This window comes from Camelus bactrianus, chromosome 26, assembly GCF_048773025.1.
Source record: "Camelus bactrianus isolate YW-2024 breed Bactrian camel chromosome 26, ASM4877302v1, whole genome shotgun sequence".
NCBI lineage: Eukaryota > Metazoa > Chordata > Mammalia > Artiodactyla > Camelidae > Camelus > Camelus bactrianus.
Window position 1 is genome coordinate 19,760,849 of NC_133564.1, and position 27,583 is coordinate 19,788,431.

At 38.2% G+C, this 27,583-nt stretch overlaps 1 protein-coding gene across 8 annotated transcripts in view; it reads left to right on the top strand.

The window, feature by feature from the left end:
* The first annotated feature begins 720 nt into the window (after positions 1-720).
* The window catches only part of MTUS1 (microtubule associated scaffold protein 1), a 149,350-nt gene continuing 122,487 nt past the window's right edge, over positions 721-27,583 (top strand). For 2 of the 8 annotated variants that reach the window (XM_074353487.1, XM_074353486.1), the window contains exon 1: positions 20,481-21,085. Coding sequence is in view for 1 of the 8 variants with exons in the window: in XM_074353488.1 (XP_074209589.1) it covers positions 21,023-21,085 (63 nt within the window). In the remaining 7 variants the exon portion in view is untranslated. The other 6 variants (XM_010953262.3, XM_074353485.1, XM_074353490.1 and 3 more) reach the window with 6 other exon arrangements.

A 27,583-nucleotide genomic window follows, 5' to 3' on the forward strand; every position in this document is an offset into this window, starting at 1 on the left:
AACCCATAGGATATAAAAATTTAAATATTTTACCTGGAAAACATTTTGTTCAAACTTCCTAAAGTAACAGAAAACACAGGAAGCCTCCTTCCGCCTTAGGAGGGGGTTTTGTGAAGTGGTCGGTGGAAAAAGATCCAGCAGTGGCGGGATATGGAGACTCTCCTGTGCTTATACGTTTGGCAGGAGTAGGCATACCCGACCCGAGGCCCTTCGCAGGGCAGCTGTGACCTGCGTTCCGTCTTCTTGGTGAGACACTGTGGCCCCTGTCTGTGGAATGGCCTGCAGGTCAGGCCTCTGCTCCCTGCCTGCCCAGGGTGCGTTCTGCAGAGTGACTGCCCCCATCTACCTGCTCACAGGCAGCTCTGTGGGTCCACTTCCTGGGCTGGATGGTACTGTGAATTCAGAACGTGGCTTTGCTTACCCTGCACAGTTAATAGAGGCAAAGGGCACCACCACAGACAACTTTCTTCACAGATCGAATCCTAGGGAAATCCAGGCTTTTTCCCCTCCTGTCATTAGTCCTTCCTCCCTAAGACACCAGCCCAGTAAACTCCCTAGACATTGACCCGAGGCCTTCACGCCTTACTGCTGCTTGGCATTCTCTGCTGTGGGCTGCTCAGGGTCTTCAGAGAGAGACTGAGTGTGGGCCTGGGGATGGACTGGGTCACAGGGAACTGATTGTGGGGCACCTAGTCCCTCAGGTATGTCCTCTGTTTTATCTTCTCAGGTGTTGATTCACCAGGGCCTCTGAGGCGCTAACAAGGAAGGGCTAGAATGCCTGCCCTTCTCAGGCAATGGAAATGCCCTTCAGTAGTCAAGCAACAGCTTTATTTATTTTGGTGGTAACTTCTGATGGGAATTTCTGGACAGAAAGGAAGGGAGCTGCGACTGGATGCCCCCTGTAAATCATCACATCAGAGACACGGACACCTGCTTTTTCAGTGTTCCACATGTCCTCAGTGCACTTAGGGCCTCACTGCCAGGAGACCCTACTCCAACATTTTCTGTCAGTTATCACTTGGAAACGTTGCTATCAATGCTAATCTGGAAATTGTATATCAAGTTTGTAAAAATCCGGTAGAATTTAAGGTCTTGAGGGAGCTGTCCCTCTGTTCAGTAGAGCAGCTGTTAACAAAGAATGTGTATTAACCAAAGACCAATTAAGAAAGGATATGAAAGACATATAAAAACACAAACAACAGAAATAGACCATAATCTTCCAGGCCCCTATGTTTGGTTTAAGGTCAGAGTCATTGCAATCTCCTGAAAGGCATGCTGTTCTCTAAATAACTTTTCTTGGTCCAAACCGTTGGATGTCATATAACTGCCAAGGCAGCAGAATTCACTGGAAGTTTCCAGCATCAGATTTCCTTGGAACAGGTTTACTCATGCCTTCAGTCTTCTGGAGCTGATTACTTTGCCATAGTAGGTGCTGACTCTGCATAGTAATCTGTTCTTATCTTACACGGTGTTTCCAATGGTTGGACAGTTGGAGGCATGCATAAGGCAGACACTTGGCTAAGCTATTGAGTTTAATAATCCCTTTTCCTGATGTTCATTAGACTCAAGTTATACACCTGCATGTTTGGTATAAGCAGGCGTCTAGGAAAAGAAATGAGTTTATTAATGTCTGTGGGCCTCTTCTATCAAAATTTTCATGTGACTTTATAGTACAATGATCATTGTTAATTACAGGTGCCTTTTTAAAGCACTATAAAAAGATGAATGCAACATTTATTCGACAAACATGTTTTGAGTAACAGATAAGTTATGAGTTACTACAACAAAATGATGAAAAATTAACCTATGCAGAGTTCATAGTCAAATGCAAGAGCACAATAAAATAATTAGAAGCAATTAGACTCAAGACCTAATAAAATAACTAGAATATCTTTGCACTTTATCTTATAATTGCAGTCTACACAAAATGCCATGGAAACTCCAAAGAATGAGCTGCTGCTAGTTAGATCTGTATTGGGACAGTTAGTTTGACAGAATTAATACAATATTTTTCACAAAGATGATGTAGCTACCAAAAATAAGCTTAATAAGATCTTGGGGTCCATTTGTAGAAGTACAATATCTAGAATGCAGAATAGTAAATATAGGTAATAACTACTTTGGACTTATCTAGCTACATATGGAATACTGGGTTCAATTTGGGATCAAAATTAAAAGGATATTAAGAAACCGTAAGTTCATTCAGAAAAGACTGTTCACAGTGGACAACATGAGTAATATTTAGCTCAACTGGGATACCCAGAGAGAACTCCCAGAGAAACATGCTAACAGTCAGCAAATACCGGAAATGTTTTTGTAGAAAGATGTATTATATTTATTCCACAAGACCTCAAGAGCAAAATAAATAAATTAAATGTGTGATGGATGCAAACTGCATATATGTTAATTTTGACTAAATTAGGAAGACTCTCCCAAGAATTGGAGCTACCTAAAAGATAATATAAGCTGCCTTGAGTTGATAAGATTATCATCTCAGGGTTTAACTGAGGCTGGAATTTTTTTTAGAAAATACTGCAAATGCACACAAGCATCATCTGGGTAGTTAACTAAGTGATCTCTTTGGTCTCTCCCAAATCTTGGATTGTACGATTTGGAGTTGTGTTTTAATGTTACACATTATTTCCAAAACATAACAAAGTAGATGAGTGTTCTTATAATCTGTGCCTTTGGATTGTCTTATGACCAGTGCATGACAGTAGTGGGTGATAAATGAATCACTTAGCAAGTGACAGTCTGTATTAGTCTATACCAATAACAAAAGTCATTCTCTACCACCAGGGGAATCTTATGATTCTTCACTGTTGGAGAAAATCTACACCAAGAAACAAACAAATGAAGTCAGCAAGTTGATGCAGAGTGAAGGCAAGAGTTAAGACTAGGAGAAAAGCAGCATCACAAAGAAGCAAACCATGGAGCAAAAGGTACAAGAATGTCCCTTGACCAGAACAGGAATACAGCTCACACTTAAGGTGATATTTAACCAAGAGCTAGACACTATTCTTGTTTTGGGGGGTGGAGTTTTTTTTTTTTCATTGAAGTATAGTTGATTTACAATGTTGTGTTAATTTCTGGTGTACAGCATAATGATTCATTTATATATATATATAAAATATATATATTCCTTTTCATATTTTTCATTATAGGCCATTCCTATAGAACTTGTTGTTTATCTATTTTATATATAATAGTTAGTATCTACAAATCCCAAACTCCCAATTTATCCCTCCCCACTCCTTTCCCCCCTGGTAACCATAAGTTTGTTTTCTATGTCTGTGAGTCTGTCTCTGTTTTGTAAATAAGTTCATTTGTGTCCTCTTCTCTTCCTTTTATTCTTTTTTTTTTCTTTTTTTGGATTCCACATATAAATGAAATCATATGGTATTTTTCTTTCTCTTTCTGGCTTACCTCACTTAGAATGATGATTTCCAGGTCCATCCATGTTGCTGCAAATGGCATTATTTTATAATTTTTTTTTTATGGCTGAGTCCGCTATATGTATATACCACAACTTCTTTATCCAGTCATCTGTCAATGGACATTTAGGTTACCTTCATGTCTTAGCTATTGCAAATAGGGCCGCTATGAACATTGGGGTACATGTACCTTTTGAATTAGAGTTCCCTTTGGATAAATGCCCAGGAGTGGGATTGCTGGATCCTAGGGTAAGTCTATTTTCAGTTTTTTAAAGAATCTCCATACTGTTTTCCATAGTGCTGCACCAAACTACATTCCCACCGACGGTGTGGAAGGGTTCCTCTTTTTCCACACCCTCTCCAGTGTTTATCATTTATGGACTTTTTAATGATGGCCATTCTGACTGGTGTGAGGTGATACCTCATTGTAGTTTTGATTTGCATTTATCTGATAATTAGCAATATTGAGAGTGTTTTCATGTGCGTATTGGCCATTTGTGTATCTTCATTGGAGAAATGTTTGTTTCAGTCTTCTGCCTATTTTTGGATTGGGTTGGTTTTTGTTTGTTTGTTTTGTTTTTTGTTATTGTTATTGAGTTGCATGAACAGTTTATATATTCTGGAAATGAAGCCCTTGTCAGTCCCATCATTTGCAAATATTTCCTTCCATTCCATAGGTTGTCTCTTTGTTTTGTTTATGGTTTCCTTTGCTGTGCAAAAGCTTGTAAGTTTAATTAGGTTCCATTTGTTTTTTTCTTTTACTTTTATTCCTATTGCCTCAGTAAGCTAGGCCTAGGAGAACATTGCCACAATTTGTATCAGAGAATGTTTTGACTGTGTTCTCTTCTAGGAGGTTTATGGTGTCTTATGTTTCAGTCTTTAAGCCATTTTGAGCTTAGTTTTATGTGTGGTGTGAGGGAGTGTTCCAATTTCACTAATTTAGATGCAGCTGCCTGACTCTCCCAGCACCACTTCTGGAAGAGACTTGGACATTGTTCTTGGTGCTTCATCTTTGCTCATTAGCTCTCCCAACAACCCTATGAGCTAGGTTTTATAAAAATCATTCTCTTTTGATGAATGAATAAACATAGCCACAGAGAGGTTAAGTAATAATGCCTAAGATCACACAGCTAATAGGCAATGAGCTTGGACTCAAACCCAAGTACTCTGGCTGTTGAATTCACACACTTAATGCCTGTGTAACGCCTATGCCTCTAGGCGAAGAAGGAAAAAATGAGTATTAGAGGATAGAAGGAAGTGTGTAAAGAAAACGCCTAGGGGAAAATGACCTAACAATTTCAGTTCCCTAAATTCTACTTTTAAAAAAAGGTAGATAACTGTTATACATGAATATTTTATTTACAATCAGGAAAAATGGAAAAGTTTTCTTAGCACATTTCTAATTCTCCTCATTAGAAATCATTATAACAAATTGACTTCTGAATGTCTTTCAGCCACTTGGCATTTGGACCTGTGAATCTGACCTAACCTCCCGATGATAAAAGCCAGAAAGGATCCCCTTTTCTCCTCTCTACAGAGACAAAGGGGAGAAAGCATCTCTTAATCATGTGTCAAAGCCCAAACTCAGGCAGGATGAAGGAGGATTCAGGCATCCTCAGACTGACAGCAGTTAGAAAACGTTATGTCTTTCACATCATTAATGGAAGTGAGCAGTGGAGGAATATTTACAGTCTCAAAATACTGTTCCAAAATAGAAGCATGAATCGGCACCAGCTGTATACAAAGATCACGTGATGCTCAGTCTTTCTCTGGACCCTAGATATTTCTCTCCCCTTAAATTTGGTACCGTCAGAGTTGAGTAGGGGAAGAGCTTACAAATATTCTTTATTGTACCTTAATCTATGCTGCTATGCAGAGACTTCAGCCTCTCCCTTCTGCCTACCTGGCAGAGTGTATCCTTGAACCTGAGGGTAGGAGCTGCTTGAATCCTACCTTTACCAGTTACCTGCCATACAGTCCAGGGTAGCTTCACAGAATGAAGCACATGACACACCAACATACTGTCAGTATTCATAGAGACATCATAGAAAATTTTACTTTGGTAGATGGGACCTCTCACAGAGTTTCTGAGACTTTGTTTATTGCAATCCTGTGGGCTATGCCGTAATCAAACCCCACCCAGAACCAATACAACAATGGGCAAGTGAACGTACAGAGTGAAAATTCAATTGTTGCCTCTAATTCAAGTCCAAATGCCCAATCTGTGTTCCATTATGAAGGAAGGAGGAGAACGGACCCACAGGGAATCTTGGAAACATCTAAAGGCATCTGCGGGCCTGAAGCATGTGTCATTTATTTCTACAACTTGTATTTTAGAATGTGGAAAACCATAAAGTCTGACAGAAAACCCCTAATAAGAGTCAGAGCCAAGAATTTGCGGTTAGTAAGGGGCGCCGTGTGGGAGAAAAGGGAGGGAATGATTCCACTCCCTCCTCCTCCAGTTTCTGAGTCACAGATTTAAAGCAATCAGAGGCGAGCATTACTCAACAGAAGGCATATTCATTGCATATTAAGTTATTCATTATTCTCCCCCAGATGTCCCGCGGATGCATTGCACATAACACCATGGGTCAAGTGTAATACTACCGTGTCAGTTCCGTGTTGAGCGAAGGTATTCTGATGCATGCTAAAGCTTGGGAAAAATACACTGGAGAAGGAGCACTGTCTTACCTGTCTGACTGTATGATGTAAGTTGACTTATTTATTAATACGTTGACCGTCAAATCTTCAGAAACTATATCAAAGATAACCACTTTCTTTGCAGTCATTTGATTTGTCTGTCTGCTTATTGGACTACATAATGAACATGAATCAAATTTTTAAAATACAAAAAGGCATACAAAAAGGGATGGGTGTAGCTGCATGGTAGAGTGCATGAGGTCCTGGACTAAATCCCCAGTACCTGCATTACATCATCATCATCATCATCATCGTCATCATCATCATCATCATCATCAGGCAGCTCTATATGTAATGACCCTAGAGATATGGGATGTGATAAAAGCAAAAATGTGTAACTGTGTAAGGTTCACTACCATTGGTGTAAAAGTAGAGACTGTAAAAGGGCATACAAAAATTTTCTCCCCTTTACTCCTGTGCCCTAGAGGCAGAGCAAGATTAACAGTTTGTTTTGTATGCTTCCAGAGTTATCTTATATATATATACACCAGCAAATAGGTATATTCTTTTGTCATTTTTTTCTATACGAAGTGTGGGACTGCACTCAAATGTATATGACTCCAATATTAAGTTTTGTGGCCTTTTCTAAATTTTGCAAAAGAAGGTATGCTCTATAGAAACTTCTTAAAATAGGGATGTGTTTTGCATTCACATGCTTCCATTAAACAAACTCTAATGCTGTATACTAACAATGTCTTTTCTTTTTACTTGATTTTCAAATATCCTGTTTAAATGATCAAATAGAATTATCATCATCACCAGGTACTGTTTCCCTTACATCATGCCCCAAAAGCTCAGCCTTCTACAGATGTCAAGGTTTCATCACATATAACTGATTGGGTTTTCAGATTAAGATTTGAACCATGTGTTATTCATTCAATAATGCTGGAATTTATTCCAAATTATCCTGGAGGCCACTTGCTTTTAGCCTCCCATCAAGAGTTATATTGAAACTCCTTTTTGAATTTACTTTTATTCTGTTCTTCCACACTTGGCATAATGCCAGTTCACTTTTGACTAAAAAAATACAACCATACTCTCCTTCTTTATTCTTTTAGGAATATTGCAATCCTGGCATTTGATCTCTGCAAGCAATTATCTGCTTTCTTCAATTCTTCTTTTAATATTCTTTAAAGGAGTTGAAACATTTGAAGTAGCCCTTTGGTCTATGCCAAAATGTTTCCAGCTATCTCAAAATATGAACCAAATTATACCAAGGGGCTTATCTTTTTAAAATGAAGTTTACAGGAATGATTCTAAATTCCCTAGCTTAGAATTCAAGGCCTGCAATATTCTGCTTTTTCAGAGACATCTCCCTTAATTGAGCTTTCAGCTCAATAAAGATTATGTTATTTTTAGTTTCCTGTATCTTTGTGGTGTATTTCCCCTTCCACGACCTCATGAAGGCCATTTCCTATGCTAGCTTTTCAACCTATTTGCAACCCATATATCAAGTTTCTACCAAGCCACTGAGATGCCCCTGATCTCTTAATGATGCTATTTCTTATTTGTAAATGGGCATATTTTATCTTATTTTTACAACTGCCCTCTGAGATAAAAGGTGTGAGCATTATTATCCTGTGTTACAAATGAGGAAATTGAGGCTTAGAGGGCTTAATCGTTCTTTTGAACTCTTCTGCACTGACAAGATTCTCCACTCACTTTACACTCACTCTATACTACCTCATAATACTATCTCTTTACATGCGTGTGATTTATAGTGACAGCTCAGTCTCCTTAAAAGCAGTTTATCTGATTGTTTCTTGTATTCTCCCTCTGTGACTTGAACAGGAAAGGAGCTCAGTAAATATTAGTTGTTTGACTTGTTATAATTAAAGAATGATAACACTTTGAGCAAGACAGGAGCCTTATAGATCCCTTAATGAATACTTGTGTTTCTCAGAAGTTTTGAGGTTTGTATGGTCTAGTGGGTAATGGGCGCAGTGCCTTCATTTTCATTAGAAGAGTTGAGATAAAATTACTTTAGTTTTAAATAAGTGCCGATATATAATGGTATGGAATACAAAATTTAAACTAGTTTTAAGATGAAACTGGAAACAAGTTTCTACGATGACATGTGAAACTGTTACTGAACTGAACTTGGGTCTGCTCACCTGCCACACAGCAAAGCTAATCTACTGACACTGGGTTGTGGTGAAGGGAAGTACAGCACTTACTTGCAGGGCACCAAGCAAGGAGAATAGGCAGCTCATGGTCAAAAGACCCAAACTCCATTGGCTGATACAAACTACTATGTACAGAATAGATAAACAACAAGGTCCTACTGTATAGCACAGAGAACTATACTCAATGGCTTATAGTAACCTATGATGAAAAAGAATATGTATAACTGAATCACTATACTGTACACCACAAACTAATACAACATAAAAAACAAAAAATAAACAAACGAAAAAGCCTTAGGGGGAAAAAAAAGGACCCAAACTCCCCAGTGGCTTTCAGGGGAGGGTTTCTAAAAGGCAATGTTAGGGGTAAGGGTTGCAGCTCATGGACTTTCTTCTGATTGGTTGGTGGTGAGGTAACAGGGTGATGTTTTGGGAACCTTAATCATCAACCTTCTTGTTCTAACCAGTCTGGGGTCAGTATGTAGTCACCATCCTCTACCTGGGAGGGGATCTTAGTCTCTGCAGAACAACTCAAAGATATGCATCAGATTGTTCTGTCTATTCCTTGAGGAGGAACTAGGAATCTGTTTTATCACTGCTGATTATTGTTGAAGTTATCATTACTTTTCTTGCTTAGCTGCTTTTCTTTTGTTTCTGCATTCCCTCACTTCCCTAATTAGTAACTGCTTCAGTCTGCTCTTTGGAACTCAGAGAAGGCCTAGGAGTCTAGAGCCTTTTTCTACAAACAAGAAAAAGGGGACGTGGAAGGGATTTTGTACCCAGGAGGGCCCCTCAGGGTCCTGCCTGGTTTTGAAATTTCAAAGAAACTCCAGAGAAAGTCGACCCTAGACTTCTAGGGGCTAACTTATTTTCTCTTCTGAAGTTGGTACTATTTCTATTGAAAAAGTTGGGAAGCATAAAGTTGCAACACTGGCTGAGGCCTGGAGAGGCTAAGCAAATTGCCCCAAATCACTTATTAACTCAACCAATATTGATTCAGCATCTGCTACTAATTGTGCAAATACCAGGGCTAAAACAATGAGCAGAGCAGACAAGGATGCTGACCTTATAAAGTCTGCATGCAAGTGGGAGTGAGGGGAGGAGAGAGTCATTGAATTCGTATTCATTGTGTGTAACCCATATAAACCAGCCACTCTAAATAAGTCTAAATAACAAAACAGCAAATTAAAGTAATAAAGAAATGGGAGAAAATGTTTTATATGAATTTCAAATAATGATAACCTGTTAACTCTTTTAGGACAGGAACTACATTTTGTACATTGTTTTTTACTTTGTACAGTGGATCTTTTAGAGTATCTGCACATGGTAAAGCGCATGGAGAACATAATGTCTATTTAATAAATATCTTTGGATTCGCTGTAATAAAAAGGAAATGGCACACATTAAACTCATACAATGTTATGTATCAATTATATCTCAACAAAGCTAGGGAAAAAAGAAAATGACTATTACATGTATCCATGTATTTTTTTTCCATAATAATTGGCCCCTCTTAAATGTTTACCACATCGAATATGTAATGAACATAAAATAAGACTATTTTATTTAAATCTACTTTGTGGAAGATAAGACCTTACACACTCAAGCCAAAGAAGAGTCTGATCAGAACGTAGATAAATCTGCAATAACTGTCCTGTAAAAAGGCACTGAGGCCTCTTGGAAAGCTTCTATAAATCACAGGCTCAGGTTTAAAACAGCTGTAAGTAAATCTTGGTAAAGGGTCTTCTCAGTTAAATGAAACTATTTGGTTCTTCCCCAAAGAAGGCAAAAATACACCTGAAGCCCTTAGCTTCAGGCCTCCCGGAAGGCTAAATTCTTCACTAGTTGCACAGCTTCCTTTTAAAACAATTAAAATCATGTCTGGTAAAAGCATGCAAATGGTGCTGTCTTCTACCATAACACTGTAAATAGATAGAGTTTAGTCACAGTTCAGTATCATTTAAGATCTTCATTAATAATGAGAGAATAGAGTAGATGAAAAAATAAAGCTCTAAGTTCTCAGATTCCATTTTCGAGGTTAAGAACAAAATATATTTACCAATCACAGAGTCAACCTAAATACCTTTCAAAGCGATTGAACCTATTTGAAAGCTTTTTCCAAGGACAACTCAGGCAGGAATCAATACAAAGCAGTAAAGTGACTGCTTTGTTTGCCTTCCAAAAAAGCTCTGTAGCAAATGAATATTTAATGATAGACAAACCAATATGCTGAATGGAAGGAATAATGGTTTGGGAAAGCAGATAGAAGGGTTCTGTTACACTGGAGGATCGAGTGAATTACAATTAGTCTAATGATGGAACTTTTAAGTCTCTGCTTTATGGCTGTTGTCCTGAAATGCTACTCATGGGTCTGTTATGAATCCTCTCTCTTCATGGTCTGCAGAGCTTCACCACATGCACGCAGATAATGCATACTTATAGTTACCCAAATTGGGTCCAGGAGTCTAAGATTGAATTTACCTTATTTCTTTCCCTTGGCTTAGCATTTTTACCTGGGGTACAAAACAGAAGACATAAAAACAGTCTACAGTATTTAAAAAAAAATCACTTCAGAGACTTCCCAGTTACCGTTTCACCTTGGTCTCTGAAAGATACAGAAAAATACAGTCAAGCAGCAACAAAGAAGTCTGATGGGTGGCTTACCTGGAAACAGTCAACCTACAAGAAAGTTTGAAATCAATCTAATGGGGGAAATTTTGCCCTTTAAAAGCAATGGATTTTTTAGTCCATTCCTCAGAGATGAAATGGCCAGTCCTTTTATTCCATTAGGATTTTTTTTTTTTTTTTGCTGGAGGTCCTAACCTCTTCCTCAGAGGGAGCCACTTGATTTCTCAAAGCCTTAGAATTATCGGGGTCCAGTGGGTGTGTCTGTACAAGTCTTTGAGTCAGGGAATGAAGGGTTGGGGTGTGTGTGTGTGTGTGTGTGTGTGTGTGTGTAGGGGAGGTGGCTATGGAAAAGGCTCTCATTTGAATCCTAGAATATGTTTACTATATCATTATTATTTTTAGTCCTCTAAATTAATTTTTGGGGGTTTGGTTCTATTTTCTCCTTTCCAATTCTATATTCAATAATTTATTGTTTTGACTTACTGGAATACTCTTAGAGATTTTCAGTTCTTACGAATGGGGTTATTGACAAGGGATGTAAGGCCCAAGACTGGGGGGCAAGTTAAAGCAATTAGCTAATAGAAGTCATCTAAGCTCTTCTGAAGACACTATCACTTTGGAACAGTTAAGCTAAGCTGTGAAACCTAGAGTAATCTACTTGAATACTTTGTATCTCAATTCCTCCGTCTATAGAATGTAACTTAAAAATAGTACCAAGCACAAAGGGTTGTTGCAAAGATCAAATGAGATAAATACACATAAAACACTTAGAACACTGCCTAGCACATAGCAAGTATTCTATAAATGTTACATCATAACTATAATTGCATTTTCTTAAAAAAATCTAATGAACAGTGTTATGCCATTTATATCCATCAAAATTCTTTTCTGATCTAGATCAATTATATTCATACATTACTATATAATTTTGTAATATGATCTTGGGTTCAGTTGTTTTATTTATTTCACATAAACATGTCCACTATTACATCTTCCACTTGTCATTTTAATTTGTATATCATAATACACCATGATTTACTCACTTATCATTTAAATATTTTGGGGCATTTGAACTGTTGCTAACTTTCCCTATTGTAGTTAATGCTGCACTGAAAATTTCAATATAACTTAGTTTACCCCTCTCAAAGAGAGGGAATGGGTAATGGGTCAAAGAGCATGTTATAGATTGCCCTCCAGGAAGATCTAAGTATTTTACCATATATTTCTACCATTAATGTATAAAGTTTACCTTCTGCCTCTCCCCAGAGACTTGGCAAGATAAAGTTTTAGAATTTTTAAATTTCTTCCAGTTTAATATGTCTGTAAGAGAAACATCAAGTTGGCTGGATTTGTCTTTTTTTTAAAATTTCACTTTTAATACAACTGTGATTTTTTTAAAAAAAATATGATTTAGTCTATATTTTCTTGACTATATACTTTTTGACCATTTATCAAGTGGAAAGCAACTGTTAACTTACAGAATCATTTATTTCCTCATATATTTTTGAGAGAAATCTATAATCAGATTATGTAACAGATCTATTCTATGTATTAGAAGTGTTCTTTTATAATTTTAATTTCACATTTTGTTGCATATTCAACCAACTGTCTTATTCCTGATAACAACCTTCATTTCTCTAGTGAGTAGAAGTGCATGTTCTCTCCACATCTGGGATAAATAAGCTACTCTTCAGTTTTTAAAATACTGTTTTACTCTTTGATACAGCTGGAATTTATTGTAGTGTTTGGGTCTCATGTGTTTATCTAAGTTGATTCCTTCCAACTTGTTCTCCAACTATTTGAGAGACAAAGTATTAAGTGGTTATTTCTTGCCCTGTATTTATTTTGTCTCTGTTATAGGTCAGGTTCATATTTCAGACTACCATATGATTTTGATCATTGTTGCAGTGCATTTAGTTTTCCAAATTTGCTGGGCTGAATCCACCCTTATTACCTATGAAAATGTTCTGATACTGTGATCCATTTATTTTTCACTACCACTTCTCACAGGAATTTTAGTTGTACTGTAACAAATCTATGTATTAAAATAAAAAATATTGATGTCTTTATTTAGTCTCTCTGAAAAAACACTTGGCCTAGTTCTTTAGTTTTGTTTTTAATTTTTTTCCCATTAGGATTTAATCATAAAAGACCATGTTTCAATTAAATTTACTTCTAGGTATTTAATGCATTTGTTGATATAATGAATGCTGTTTTCTAGTTGTATATGATAACTAATTTTTATTTGATTCTATTGAAATTTTAAGCGTGCATCCTATAATATGCAAATGTAGACTTGTTTACATTCTCTACTTAGTGATATGGTAACAGAATTACCTCATTATGTTTCTGTTTTTTTTTTTTTAAAGTAAATTGACTAAAGTGTGACCTGACTCTAGTGTTTCTTCCTTAAGAGATCTTGAACAACAGATTATAAAATTATTCCTGATCCTTTTCATTTAAAACTTACCTTTAGTTTTACAGTTGTGTATTACCTTTGAGCTACACGTCTGGGGTTGGAACACAAAAGTAAGTCTAACAAAGAATTATGAAGAGTTACAAAGGTACAGTTGTTTGGTGCTTGGAGGTCAGATTGACCTAATACTGCTTTTTATTAGCTGTGTGCCACTGGGCATATTTATAACCAGACTGGGTTTCAATTTTTCATTTATAAAATGGGTAAAATAATACCTACTTAACACGGTTGTTATGAGTAATTAAATAACATGTAAAATATCAAATGCCTACAACAGTGCATAGTATATAATCAGGGTTTGGTATTATTATTTTTATAATCATCATAATTAATTTTAATGACTCAGAATTTTAACCAAGAAATTCTGGAATCCATGCTACCTATCAAGCTAACATTTTTTTGCTGTTTAATCAGTAACCTCTCAAGGGTCTTTTTCTATATTTTCTGAATTGCCTGCTTTGATGGTAACATCTCTATTATTAAATCCACTACTTTTACATCTTAGTAAATAAAATTTTCCTATGCTTTTTATTTTTAGCTATGTCATCCTTTGCATTTAAAAGAGTTTTATAACCTAACCTTATAATAAACTGATAAACATAAGTAAATATTTCCCTGAGTTCTGTGAACCTCTCTAGTGAATTAATCAAACCCAACGAGGGAGTCGTGGGAACCTCCAATTTATAGGCGGTTGGTCAGAAACACAGGTAACATCCTGGACCTGAGTTTGGCATCCAAAATGGGGGAGGCATTGTGAGACTGAGCGCTCAGCCTCTGGGGTCTGACACCAAGAACTGAGTTAAATTTGTAAGACATCCAGTCATTGTTCACTGAGAATTAAATTGCTTCTGTTGGAAAAAGCACATTGTAGATGGTTAAAAAAAATTCATCCATATCCTTCTGGATGAAATGAACCAGTTAAATCAATATTTAAAGGGTTGCTTCCAGGTTACATGCATTTCAATGGAAACCTTATACTTTACCTAGAAGGCCAAATCGTTAAAATAGGCAACTCTAGGTATGTACATAAAAGTGGCACTTATTTTTGCCTTTTAACTTTTCAGCAATAGAAAATTCTTTTACACTAAAGACCACTAAGAGGAATGGGGTTGTTTCTTGGCACCAGAGGGGATGTGGTGGGGTACGGGGAAAAGAAATGAGAACTTCTATCTAGCTCTCTGTCTATTTTAAAATCTTATCCTTTTCTAATTTTGTGTATAGTTTATTGTAATGTATCAGCACTCTGATGAAATACATATATATATAATTTATAATAAATGTTAGGCATGCATACTCAATTTTTTTAATAGATAGGGGATTACAAGTGGAATGGTTGAGAGATCACTGATCAGCTCATCGAACAGTTCAGGTGTGAACTGAAAGGCTGACATGAGGAGGGATGGCAGGCCTTGGTGGACCGAGGGAATGATGTTTTGGGAAAGTAAGTCTTTCCCTGGCCTCAAGTTCACAGGCCAGTGGGAAGGGAATTGAGTGATATCAGCAGTTGCAAACATGAGCTCACACACCAATCATAAGAACGTGAGTAATAGTATCCTCTATTTTGCCCTCACAACAACCCCATGAGAGCTAACAAACTAATTTTATAAAAGAGAAACTGAGATCTAAACAGATCAAATCAATGAAAACATATCTAGGTGTCAAAGCTAAATCTTCTAACTCCAATTTGTGCCCCTGATTTTGGAGTGATAATGGATACTTTTTGCTGTTTGTAATCCTATCTAAGATTTGCAGACAGTGAAAAAATTTTTTTCCTGGATTAAAAAACAAATTATATACTCTCTCTCTCTATATATATATAGTATATAGTATTTTTGGAATCATACTGTAAATTAGAGGATATTAACCATAATTTCATAGGTACTCAAAAAGAGATCAGAAGTGTACTCATCCAAGCTGGATAACTTTTAGTGGTGTTCAGTTACTCTCCTGGATTAGCTAACCTGACTTCTCAGTGTTCTAGAAACCCAAAGTGAAGATTATCTTACTTTCTGATCACTAACCAGGCACTGACTTAACAATGTCTGCACACGACAATGGGATTTAAGCACACGTAGTGTTAGTTGTACTCTGTGTATGGAGGAAATAATGATGATATTTTCAGTGGCTCTTTTCCTAAATTGCCAACCTATGTTTAGAAGAGTGATTATATTTTGAGGAACGCTTATCTAACAGCATGAGGGCTAATTGCTCTTATTCATTTAGTATACAGCTCTTCCTACATCATTATGATTTGCAAACATTTGTTAGAACTTAGAGCACTAGGCCCATTTGACTATATGTCATTTGCAAGGAGGGAGGATCTCAGAGTCAAGTGTGAATCAGTAACTCTGAATCAAGACCAAAAGTTGTAAAAGGACTGAACCAAAAATCAGTCTGTAGACTAGGCCTGGATGCGGGGTTCCAGTCACAGTGCAGCATCACTGAACCCATTAAACTCCAGAGGTTTGTAGTCTTTGAACTCTTAAGGTGATCACTGATCAATTAGCAAGGCCCAAGAGGTATGGGGGGAAGTTGGAAGGCTGCCTCCAGCTCTCTAAAGAGAGACATTTGGCAAAGAAAACAAGGCCAGAGGCATAAATTAAAAGCAAATTCAAAAATTCTAAGCAGACTGTGATAATCTCAAAGATATGAGATGCCAAAGCCACAGACTTGTTATTATACTTGTCATGAAGCAATAAATACTTTGAAATTGAATATACATCCCCCTTTTAAGGGAAGACTCCATCAGGTCAGAGCAAAGGCTAAGCAAGTCCAAGTGTGACACACTTATGATTCACTGTCAAGAGTGGATTATGCAGAACAGTAGTTTCTTTAGTCATGACATTTGAAGCAGTCAACGTAAACATTTTCAAAGTGGTTTCATAACAAACTGCTGGTGCTATATATTTTTTAATTTCTTCCTAATATGAAGTGGTCAAAGCAGAACTACAGAACAACTTGTTTGTGTGTGAGCTAAAATAATTTTGGCATCATGGTGTAAGAATGATTCCTTCTACAGAGTCTATAAATGGAATAGAGGGACTGCAGAAGATGCCTTCTACAGTGCGGGGAATGGAAGAACTCAGATGTTCTCAGGTCACTTTGATAAGAGGAAGCAATATTTCCTTATTATAAATGCTACTGCTCTGAATTAGAAGAAACTTTCTTTCTTGAGATACTTTGTTTACAAATCTGCAGACTTCTGCCTAAGAATAACCCTACTCTGATAGTCACCATTCTGAAACATTGAGAGGACAGTCCACTTGAGTCTCCAAGTCCACTAAGAAGAACGGATAATTAGAGACCCAGGAATTATTTGTGAATAAATCAAGACCATTCACTGCTCTGATGCTGTTTTATTGCTATGTCATCAGTACTACAGTGGGTCAGTTTATGCATTTGATTGATCATGCCTGTCTCACCATCTTGGGATACAACTAACAAAAGTCATATGGTTATTTGTAATACACATTTTCTCTTAACAAAAATAGGAAAAAGGTCATCAACAGTATCACAGAATGCTAGCATTCTGGGTCTCTGACACTTCTAACAACTCTTCAGCACATAGCAAATAGCTGGCTGACTAGAAAATTTCTGAAATGTTGTATAAAGCAACTGCTTCTATCTCTGAGGTCAGGGATTTGTAGAGATGTTAGAATTTTACCATGAGCATATTTAACTTTCTGAAGGATATATGAAGGAACTGTTAGCCATTCACATCTATTTATAGTCAACTCAGCTCGCACTAGGCTGTTACATGGTTTGATTGATGTTGGCCTGGTCTCTGACTGAGTGAATACCTTCATCAACCTGAGTTTTATTATAATACTTCGGGTTTTTATTCAAAGCCACTATGAAAAACAACCATGTAAAGTTTACCTGACAGTATTATCAGCAATATATTGTTTTCCATTCAGTAGTCTTGGCTGGAAAAATGAGTGAAAAAATTATTTCTTTTAATTTGGCGCTAGGAAAAGTTTTTGCTTCCTTTAAGGAACTATCAGCCCCTTTTGGAAAATGGCAGTTATGTAACAGGTTGGGGCGTTTGGCTACCAAGAGGCTGACTGGTTTAATTTGTTACTCAGTGGTATGTGTACTCTTACCTGTATGCTTTTTGCTTGGATTCTATTTTATACTTGGATTCTATTTTTAAATATTTAAAAAATTTACTGTGCATGTCTTTCTGAGTTGCTCATATCCTTTGTTTAGTGAAGTGGTGGTATAAGTATATGTCAATACCAAATTAAAAAAGAGAGAGAGATCAAGTTTGGGAATAAAATAAACAACTCCATGGGATTCCCATGGAATTACTTCCTCCCTTCACAAATCAATGGTACTAGAGTTTCTCTCTTGGGAATTAAGCCTGGAATCCTTTTTTTTTTCTTCTTCTGATTAAATGTACTTTGGGAAAATTAGCTGGAAGCTCTGCCCCAGGGAGATGTCAATGTTAATAAAATTCTAAGAAATTTGCTAACTCACCATTTTCACCATAATCACAGCATAGTTAGAGTTTTATGTACTAAAGTCTTCCTTTTTTGATAAACTAGAGAATAGAGAACTTGAAAGCATCTGTTGAGCATTTTGCTTTTTTCCCCTCTTAATGCATGAGAATTCTGACCATTTATTTCATCCATAAGTGAAATTATTAGGGAGGGAATCTGAGCCATTCCTGATGGCAAAACTTCAGGTGGTGAAAAATTTTAAGTTCTGGAATGTGTACTATTATTTACATGGTTCGAAATTCAAAAAATACAAAATTATATCTAGGGCAAAGTTTATCTTCAAACCCTGCCCTCCAACTGTCCAGCTCCCTTCCCAAGAAGCAACCAATCTTACCAATTTCTGGTGTATCTTTACAGAGGCATTTTATGCTTCTACAAACAAAACATACGTATATATGTATACATACAACTCTATATAATTTCTCCTTTTAATAGAAAATATAACGCACTTACATAATTGTTTAACATTTTTTAAAGCTGTGCCCATAATGTATCTTGGCGATCATTTCACAAAAGTACAAAGAGCTTTCTCATTCTTTTTTTTAAGCCTTCATAGGATGACATTTTATGGCCATATCATAATTTACCAGTATTTTATTAATCAGTATACCTTTTTCCAATCTTTTGTTACAAACAGTGCTGACATGGACAAGCTTATACACACTTGCCATTTCTCATGTGTGTTGCAAGGTAAATTCTTACAGGAAGACTTACTGGCTCAATGGATATGTGCCTTTATAATTTTTTTTTAGGTATTGTGAATTACCCTGGACAGATGTCATTCTAATTTACATTCATTTCTGCATTGTGACTGCCTGTTTCTCCACCCTTTTGCCAACACATGGTGGTTACCAAACTTTCTAAACTTTGTCAATCTGATAAGTGAAAAAATGATTTCTCAATGTAGTTTTAATTTGCATCTTTCTAATGGAAAAAAAAATCTGGAAACTTTTTTTTTTTTTTTTTTTTTTAGTTCTTTTGTTCCTGGAGTCTGCAGCAGGTCAACATGAGAGTTCAGAGATCGAGAACATGGCAACCTGCCCAGAACCAAGATGGAAGGAAAACTCAGCAGGCCCCATTTCAAGCATATTTGCCTTGACGGAGTCCCAGATAATGTCCCTACAAGGTAACTTCTGTATTTATGCGAATGAAATTAGAAGCTAAGTTTCAGATTCCCTAATGGTGGCAAAAGTTGCCTCTAAATACTAAGGAGAGGTTTGGGTTATTTTTCCCCCTTTCAATCTATACCATGGAAAAATGAAGTAAAACAGGTTCTATATTTATAGATATAACTAAGCCACGCAATAGAACTGTGGTAGAGGGGTTGGACCAAGTCACCTGGGTCACCTGAGGGTTATAAAGATTAAATGATATGTTTAACACTAGGAGCATTCTGCTCTGGGAAGAGGCATGGTGCTAATTAGCGTATTTGCCTCATGACTTGCAGAAACAATGTCAGTGCTTTGTTTTGTTTTGTGTTTTGGTGCTTTCACATAAGGGAGAACCATTCAATGTTTAATGCTGCATCTCTTTAAAAATAATCACAAACAATTGTCCTCATATAACGAAATAAAAAGAAAAGATTAGGAGTTAGGTCTGCTGGGTTGGGTTTGCACTTGCCCCTCTCAAGTTTTGACCTTACGCAAGTCACGCGTGACCTTTCTGAGATTCTATTTCCTCACTTGAAAAATGGAGGTAATAATCTGACCTGTATACCTCTGGGTCTAGATGAGGAAGTAATGGAACATTGTGCACGTGAAAAGCCTTTACAACTGTAAGTGGCAATATACCTGTTAGTTGATCTGATATTGATAGTATATAAAACTTTGTCAATTACAACATCCTCGGCTTAATTCTCAGAAAAAAGCTTACTTCTCTTCAAAAGCTTTTAGCAAATCCAAACCAGGTAATTAAACATTAAAAAAAAAAATTGGACTCAGGTTGCCTGACATTTAATGGTTCAATAATGTTATATCTCTCAAAGGTGGACTAGCAGCTTTGCAAAACGTTTGTAGTAAAAGTATGTCTATAGAAGAAAGTATTTTATAGGCCTAATAGACAGCTAAGATTGAAATTTGTTCAGTTTAGCAGAGGAAGGACTTAATTTGTGTTTAGAGAAAAGTGGGTCGGGCCTCGTTTCTCTCCCTGGTGGTCGTCTCCTTTCCACTTTGTATTCGCAGATCTAACAGCTGGAGCTCATTTCTTTAACCTTTAATAGGTGTTTGCTAGTAAACCTCTTAGAAGCAGGACGGTAACACAGCGCGGGAGTCGGACACTGTAAAGAAACAATCACTGGTTCCTTACAAACCTCCGCCCAGAGAATTCTGGCACCTTCCCACTCCCTGCCCCCACCCTGGCCCGCCCTCACGGCCCTGCCCGACGGCTAGGCTTACGAGAAGCCAGAAAGCGCTCGCGGAGAACACAGGTGGCTAGAGGGGAGTAGGAGGCAGATCCACTCGGCAGCCGGCCAGGTTTGGGGCCCCAGCTCTAGGCACTGCCGAGCTCCGGTTTCCCGCAGAGACCTCTGTGGTCTGGGACGTGCGGGTCAGCCAGGTGCGCAGGCTGCAGCCCGGAGCGCCCAGTCGCACGTGGCAACAGGTGCATAGCAGCCCGGAGCAAACGCCAGGGGCGTGGGGCGGGTCGGCACTTAGCCCGCGAGCGCGCGCAGCTTCGGGATCGGGATCCGCGCGCTCGAGGAGAGGGAGTCGACGGGCGAGCAGCGCACGAACGGAGGGCGGCGGGAGCCTCGGGGGCTGGCGTCCCGAGGTACAGCGTCGCGCGTCTTTCAAGTTTCTCCGGGCGCAGCCCCCCGGCCGCCCCCTGGCCTTTGTCTCCCGCTGCGAGGCGCAGGCTGGGGCCGCCAGTCAGGGGCGGCGGCGGGCGAGGGGGGCAAAGGCGGCCCAGCTTTGCTATTTACAAGTTTCCTGAACTCCCCGCCCTGGCTCCACCCCCGGCGGCTCGAGAGGCGGGGAGCTGGGGTGCCCGGGACTCCGGGTTCCCGCCTGGCGGCCGGCTTGCGGGTGGGGTTGGGGTGGGGGACGAGCCATCACCCCGGGTGCGGGCGCTGCCGGGCTGGCATTGCTTGCACCCCGGGCCTCAGGGGTGGGCCTGGCGCGCCGCTGCCGAGGGTCCAAAGGGCGCCCGGGCTCGGAGCGCATGTCGGCCTGCTCTGCGTCTTGGCTCCCCAGAAAGATCCAGGTTGGCTTGGAGGCGCTGCGGGTAAGTGCGGAGTTGAGTCGATTGCCCCTGCCCAGCCTGTGTGCAGTGGGATCTTGGGTGAGGGTGGGGAGAGGACAGGGTGAACGCGACAGTCACAGAGTGACTGGACTGTCTTTAAGGGAGGGGGCGGGTATTCTGGGACCTTGGGTGCCAAAGTTGGGGAAGAGATGGAGAGGCTGCGGAGGGTAGGTGTCACGTGGGGGCAGCGCAGCGCGTGCGGAAGGGACCGATGCGGTTCTCGTAGCTGTCACCTTGAAAGTGACCGAAGGGGTTTAGAGTCAGTTACGCAAACTGACAAACATGTAAACATGTACCCTCAGCCGGAAGCCGCCCACCGGACAGTTGACCCGCCTGGGCCCAGCAGTCAGCCTTCCCGCTGGGCGGTTCGCCTGGGCCCATTCTCAGCATAAGCAGGCAGGGCTGAAAATATGGCATTAATGGGGTTGCTGCAATTCCCAAGGCCCTCTCGTCCGTGTCTTGTTACTTCCTGCGGTTCGCTGGTGCTTTTTCTAGCTCTTTAGAAAAATCCGCTCTCAACTAAAGTCACCTGATTGATTACTCTGTAGTAATTAGTGGACTTAGTGTATTTACTTACCTTAAATAAATCTTCGTCTTCTTTCCCAGACGTATTTTCTACTAAGTTTTCGTTGTTGATTTTGACTTGGACTAAATTACTTTGAAGTAGGAATGAAGAGATTAATTCTTCATTTAGGTTGTACGAAGTTTCACATGCTCTATTAACTACTATTTCTTTAAAGTAGTCGGTGTACTAGGAAAGGAAATCAGTGTGTTTTGTTTGTTTGAATAAAGTCTTAGGCAAAACAGGGGAGATGAAAGCGTTTGCGTTTTGCCAGGTGATAGGAATTCAATCACCTTCACACTAAATCTTCAGCCTTGGGCTGGAGGGTGGGGGTGGAGATGTTGAGAGTGGAGGGGAGGAGGAAGACAATCTAAGAGCAAGAGGAATTAAAAAAAAAAATAGTCACTGCTTCCTGGGAACCTATGACCTCCTTAAGGAGTTGAGATACACTCTGATAACAGTGTGTGGTTAACCCTAAAAGGAACTGCACGGTTGGAATTGCAATTCTGTAGACAAACTTCTTTTTCAGGGATAATTAGGGCAGGAAATGATGGACAACTTAAACTGAAACAATGATGCCTTGTTTGTATAGTGCTTTACAATGTATAAAGAGCTTTTATTGATTTTTTTTTCTCAAGTACAATGTTCCATAAGGAAAGTTATGCAAAGAAATGATTAGAAGTACTTACTTACCCTTTAAAAAATGCTTAGGAGTGGAATTTTGTTTAAAATAATACAATTATTTAACTTGCACCAACTTTTCCACCTATTTTTTAAAATCAGCATTATGTGGAGCAAATAGTGCTGAGGAAGACCTGCATCTTTAACTTACATATCAATAATTCAAAGGATTATAAAATTCCAGATTTCTTTCAGTATTTCTTGGAAATGAAACTGCAGTTATTAGACCTTAGCATTTAAAAAGCATGTCACTTAATAGCCTTGTTCTGTTGGCCTTGTTTGTTACGATTTCAAAGTAATGCATTCTTGCTGTATAAAAATTGGTAGAACCAGAAAAAGTGTATGAGTTAAATAACGCCACCATCCAAAGATATTCACAATGTTTTCTTTATACTTCTTAGTATGTTACAAATGGATTTATTTATTACAATTATGTAGTTTATATAAAACTGTATAACTGTAGTTGTATTGTTGCATGCTGATTTTTTTCCACTTAACATATGAAAAAGTTCCCATGTCATTATGGTTCTACATAATATTAGTGGCTATATAATATTACATTGTACAGATATAACAATTTATTTAGCCATTTCCTTATAGGTGAACTTTACATTTATTTCCAACTACTATTATTAAGTATATACTGATGCAACAAATATTCTTTATAAAACTTTATCTGCAGTGCATATTTCCTTAGGATGGAGTCCTCTGGAATACAGTTGATGGTTCAAAGATCTCTTGATAGAGATTGACCACTGCTTTCCAAAAAATGTTTTACCAAAGTTTGTTCCCACTCTGAGATTATCTGTATCACTGTAATTTTGTAAATAAGGGAAATCATCCTTAAAAGGGAAAATAATTCTTGTCAGTCATATAGGTGAGCAGCACTATCTCAGTATTTTAATTTCATTTCTTTGATAACAAGTAATTTTGTAAATAAGGGAAATCATCCTTAAAAGGGAAAATAATTCTTGTCAGTCATATAGGTGAGCAGCACTATCTCAGTATTTTAATTTCATTTCTTTGATAACAAGTGATGTTGAATATAAAAAATCTCTAGTTATTTTCCATTTTTTAATTCCCTTTTTATTGAATGTCGTGCTGAATTTTTCTCCTGGGATATTAGTATTTGTCTGTTAATTCATAAGAGCCTTCTATGGATTGATAGTAAAACTTTTGCCTGTCATAATGCAGATATTCCCCACCCCCCCATTTTGTCTTTGTCTTATAAAGACAAACACTTAGCACATGTTTATAATGGTTTTGACTTATAGAAGTTTTATACTTTAGCCAAATCTGTTGACTTTCTCAAAAACAAAAATTTTAACACTTCTGGGTCATAGCCTAAGAATTATATATGACAATGGCACAAGATGACTTTTAAAGGAATTTCCTTCCAAAATTCAGAATTCTTTGCAAATCCATTATAAGAACCTCCATATCCTGGAACAGAGACTGTTGCAAAGCAGAGTGCATTGTTGTTGAGAGATAGTTGCACATGGTATGTAACATTAGGAACAATGTTCTTTGAAGTCAGAACAGAAAGTTTTAAATCTCAGACAGTGAGTCTTTCAGATCTGTTCTGTGATTATATAAACTAGGCTCACAATTTATGTGTCTTTAGTAGTTCATTTGTGCTATTGTTTTGTCACAATTCTTATATTCATTATTGTAGTTTCATACTGAATTGTTGATATGAGTCTTTTCTTGATGTCTGGTCAGATGTATATGCAGTTTAAAATTTTTCCCAAATTAATTTTCAACACTACTCATAGATAAAACTATTAAAGAAGGGAAAAAAAAGTCTTCCTGATTTCTCAGACTTGGGTTATCTTTCCACACTATGGAAACTTAAATAGACCCTGAGGATGTTTAAAGACCTCCCTAAAAGTGCTCTCCGTAGCAGCCTGGATGAGGAGTCCCTGCCTTTCACTCCCCATCTTTTAGAGCCTAAGAATACGCCTTGGGACCACATATGAGCCGTGAGGAGGAGCTTGGTACTTGCTGGGTGTGTTTGGAGGCACTTGGTAACAGGTCCAGACTCTCTGGAGGCAGGTGAGCCTGTGAGAGGCGACCACCACCACTTCGCTGGCAGGTACTTTGGCAGCAGTGACTTGTGGCCTCCACAAGAGGCAGAGATTGACCAAGAATGAGTGATCCTGCCCAGCAGGAAAAGAAGAATTGGATGTTTGGTGTGACCTTAGCCAGCCTAAAATGTCATTCAGAAAAGCCTACTTTGAGCACGGTTCTCTATACTTGGCTTGGGACAGCCCAGTATAACCAAGAACTGAGTTTTGCTGGCAACTTCTAAAAACTTATTTCTAAACAAATTTTGTAAAAGATTATCCTCATGGTAGTTTTTTTTTTTTTAATGACTACAATATTCTTTGAAATCAGCAGTTACTACTCTTTTATATGGATAGTTATTCATTATATAAATGAATGACTTTTTCTTGTTCACTTGGCTCAAGATGAAAAAGACTTTTCCATTTCAGGGCTGAAAGATTTGGGGGCTAATCTTTACTATGTAGATGGATACAATAAAACTTCATTTTCATATATACTATAAGCAAATTTGCCATTTGTTCACTCCCCTGGTGTCTTTTACACAACCAAGAGAAAAAAAGAGTTTGCTCAACAAATTTGGAGTGTAAATAAGATTGAACCTAGCAGTGTTTTGCTTAAGTAAATAGCTTTTAATCATTTAGGAGTACATATTTGCATATAAATCTTTGATTCCAAAACAACCTTATTTGTTCCATAAAACTAATAGATTTTCCTTAGCCTTCAATTTAAGCTCCATGTTGACGAGAAATAAAAATGTATTTACTTAAAGATAAGCTGTGTTTGAGTTTTGCTAATAGGCCCAGATCTAATTAATGAGTGTTTTTGTGTGCACATTACTTATATGAGTAAAAGTGGAAAAAAAAATAACAATCCTACCTTTTGAATAGATTCTTTTTGAGCAGTGAAGGAAGATGAAGTGTGGGTCGTAATCTGGAAAGAGCAAAGTGGTTGTGAGGAAACCACTTCCAGGCAGTATAATTTTGCCTGAAGTTGTACTGATTCCACATTTCAGTAAGAGCTGGGTTGAGCAGAAGGGCAGGCCGGGCTAGCCTCCCACTGTGTGCACACAGCAAAAGGAAGAGTGGAGACTGGGAAGAAAACAGCTGGGAACAGATCCATCTTCTAGATAAAGTGCCATGGAAGGAGGGTTTAACACCATTCAGTTGCTTCATCATGCTTTTAAATACTTTAAAATATCTATAACATGTCAGTTTATCTTTAAGTTCAATACAAAGAAAAGATAGTCCTTAGTCTGAGGGCCAGTCATTCATGATTACCCTGATCCTCTACAGTTAACTAAAACCTTTCAGGACATTTTGGGTCCAACATTGGCATTGTGGAAGGAGTCCCTCTGGGAGAGTGTCACATTTATCAAAAGAGTAGGAAGGAGAGGTGTAAAAATATATTCTTGTGTAAATAACATATAGCTTAGTTGATGTTTATGGCAATGTTCATGTTTGTTAGTTGGTGGCTTTTCTATGCTTTTTCTGCATTGGAAACTTGGTAATATTTAACTCAGGCATCACTTACATGGGTACCAGTTCTGAAGGAAAAGCCAGTATTTTCTCATCTTATTTCAGATAAGCAGGTCATATGATGTGCTTAGCAGTGTTCAGTGACAAATGAGAAATTCTCTTTTATGTTTATCTTGTAGATTGTTTTGATGGTTGGTAACAATTAATGATACCAAGTCAAAACTGCATGTCCTATTAAAACAGTTCCCTTGGCTAGCTTCGTGGATCAGAAATGGAAGCCAGTATAGATTCAAGCAGTCCAAGAGATGACATTCATTCATGGCTCACTCAGTTCCCCTACCTCTGTGTCATGTTGACTGAGTTGTATTTACCTGAATAACTACCAGTTAAATCTCCTTGTGCTATGAAGAGTCCGTTTTCTGTTATACATTTAAACGTCTACACAATAGTCATCTCATTCTTAGGCACATTGTAGAATTAAGCCATATTTGTACATTTCTACTAACCTAACTTAATAGTCTACAATTCAGATGAGGATTTTGGAAGTCTCGCTTGCTGGTGAGAGTAGAAGTGATTGGAGAAATGTGTTACAAAGGGTAACATTTTCTACTTACCAAGAGAAACACACTTGTATTGGCTCCTCCACCTAGACCCCGTATGTTGAACCAAGCCATTTATACAGGGTGTATAGTTAGGCTTATGTTTTTTTGTTAAATGGTAAATAAAAGGCATGTATAGCAAACACTCCTTGCTGTTGGGACCTTGTTTAATTTTTATCCACCTCATACCATATATTGAGCATTTCCTATGAGCCAAAAACTATGCAAGGTGGAAGGGCACAGTTAATGGGAAAAATTTCTCCCAGGTTCTCCAGGGAGTCAGCCAGAAAAGCCTTAACTGTTATGAAGAAAGTGTACAGTTTTGGAAATGTTAAGTGTTCAGGCTGCTAGAAATATTCTCCTAGGTCATTATCATGGTGCTACACATTGGGAATTCGGCCCACTACCTTCACCAAACTTTGCTAGACATAAAGCCTTCTTAACATTTTTGGTTCTTTCAAGTCTCCTGATCCTTAATCACTCTTACTTTTTTCCTTCTCAGCAAAGGAATTGAGAAGCAAGATACTTGGCACTGCAGTCTGTGGTTTCACTTGCTTTCTCTGGGTAATCTTTTAAATGACCTTTTCCCATATCTTTTTGTTACATCTTGTGAGCTTCTTAAGGATGGGGTCTAAACCTTACGATGCTGCTACGTTTGTACTTTTAATAATTGTTTGTACCAGGTGTAGTCTGGAATAAGTCATCCAGAGCTGTGATGGCAGGGGAGTTTGAAATTCCTTCTTCAGTTAGTCACGGCTACTGGAAGGTCTTTTAAGCCAGAGATGTTAGTTTCCTTACTGCGTTTCCCCTTGTCCTCTTCTCGTGCTCCCTCCCCACCATCCATTGTGATGTACTAAGCAAGCAGCTCAGCCCGTGGCCTCGTGTCTGTCTGGAAGCTGGTGCCTTTAGGAGTTAGGTTAACAGAGCTGGAAGGTGTGAGGCTCCTTTGGAGTTAGAATTCTGTCTTGTTATGAAGTGCCATTCATCTGGTGTGCCCATGTGCAAGTACTTGTACAGAATTAATTCCACTTGTGATTTTTTTTTTTTAATTATTACATTCTCCATTTGGGCAGACAGTCACAAGTCGACAATTTCT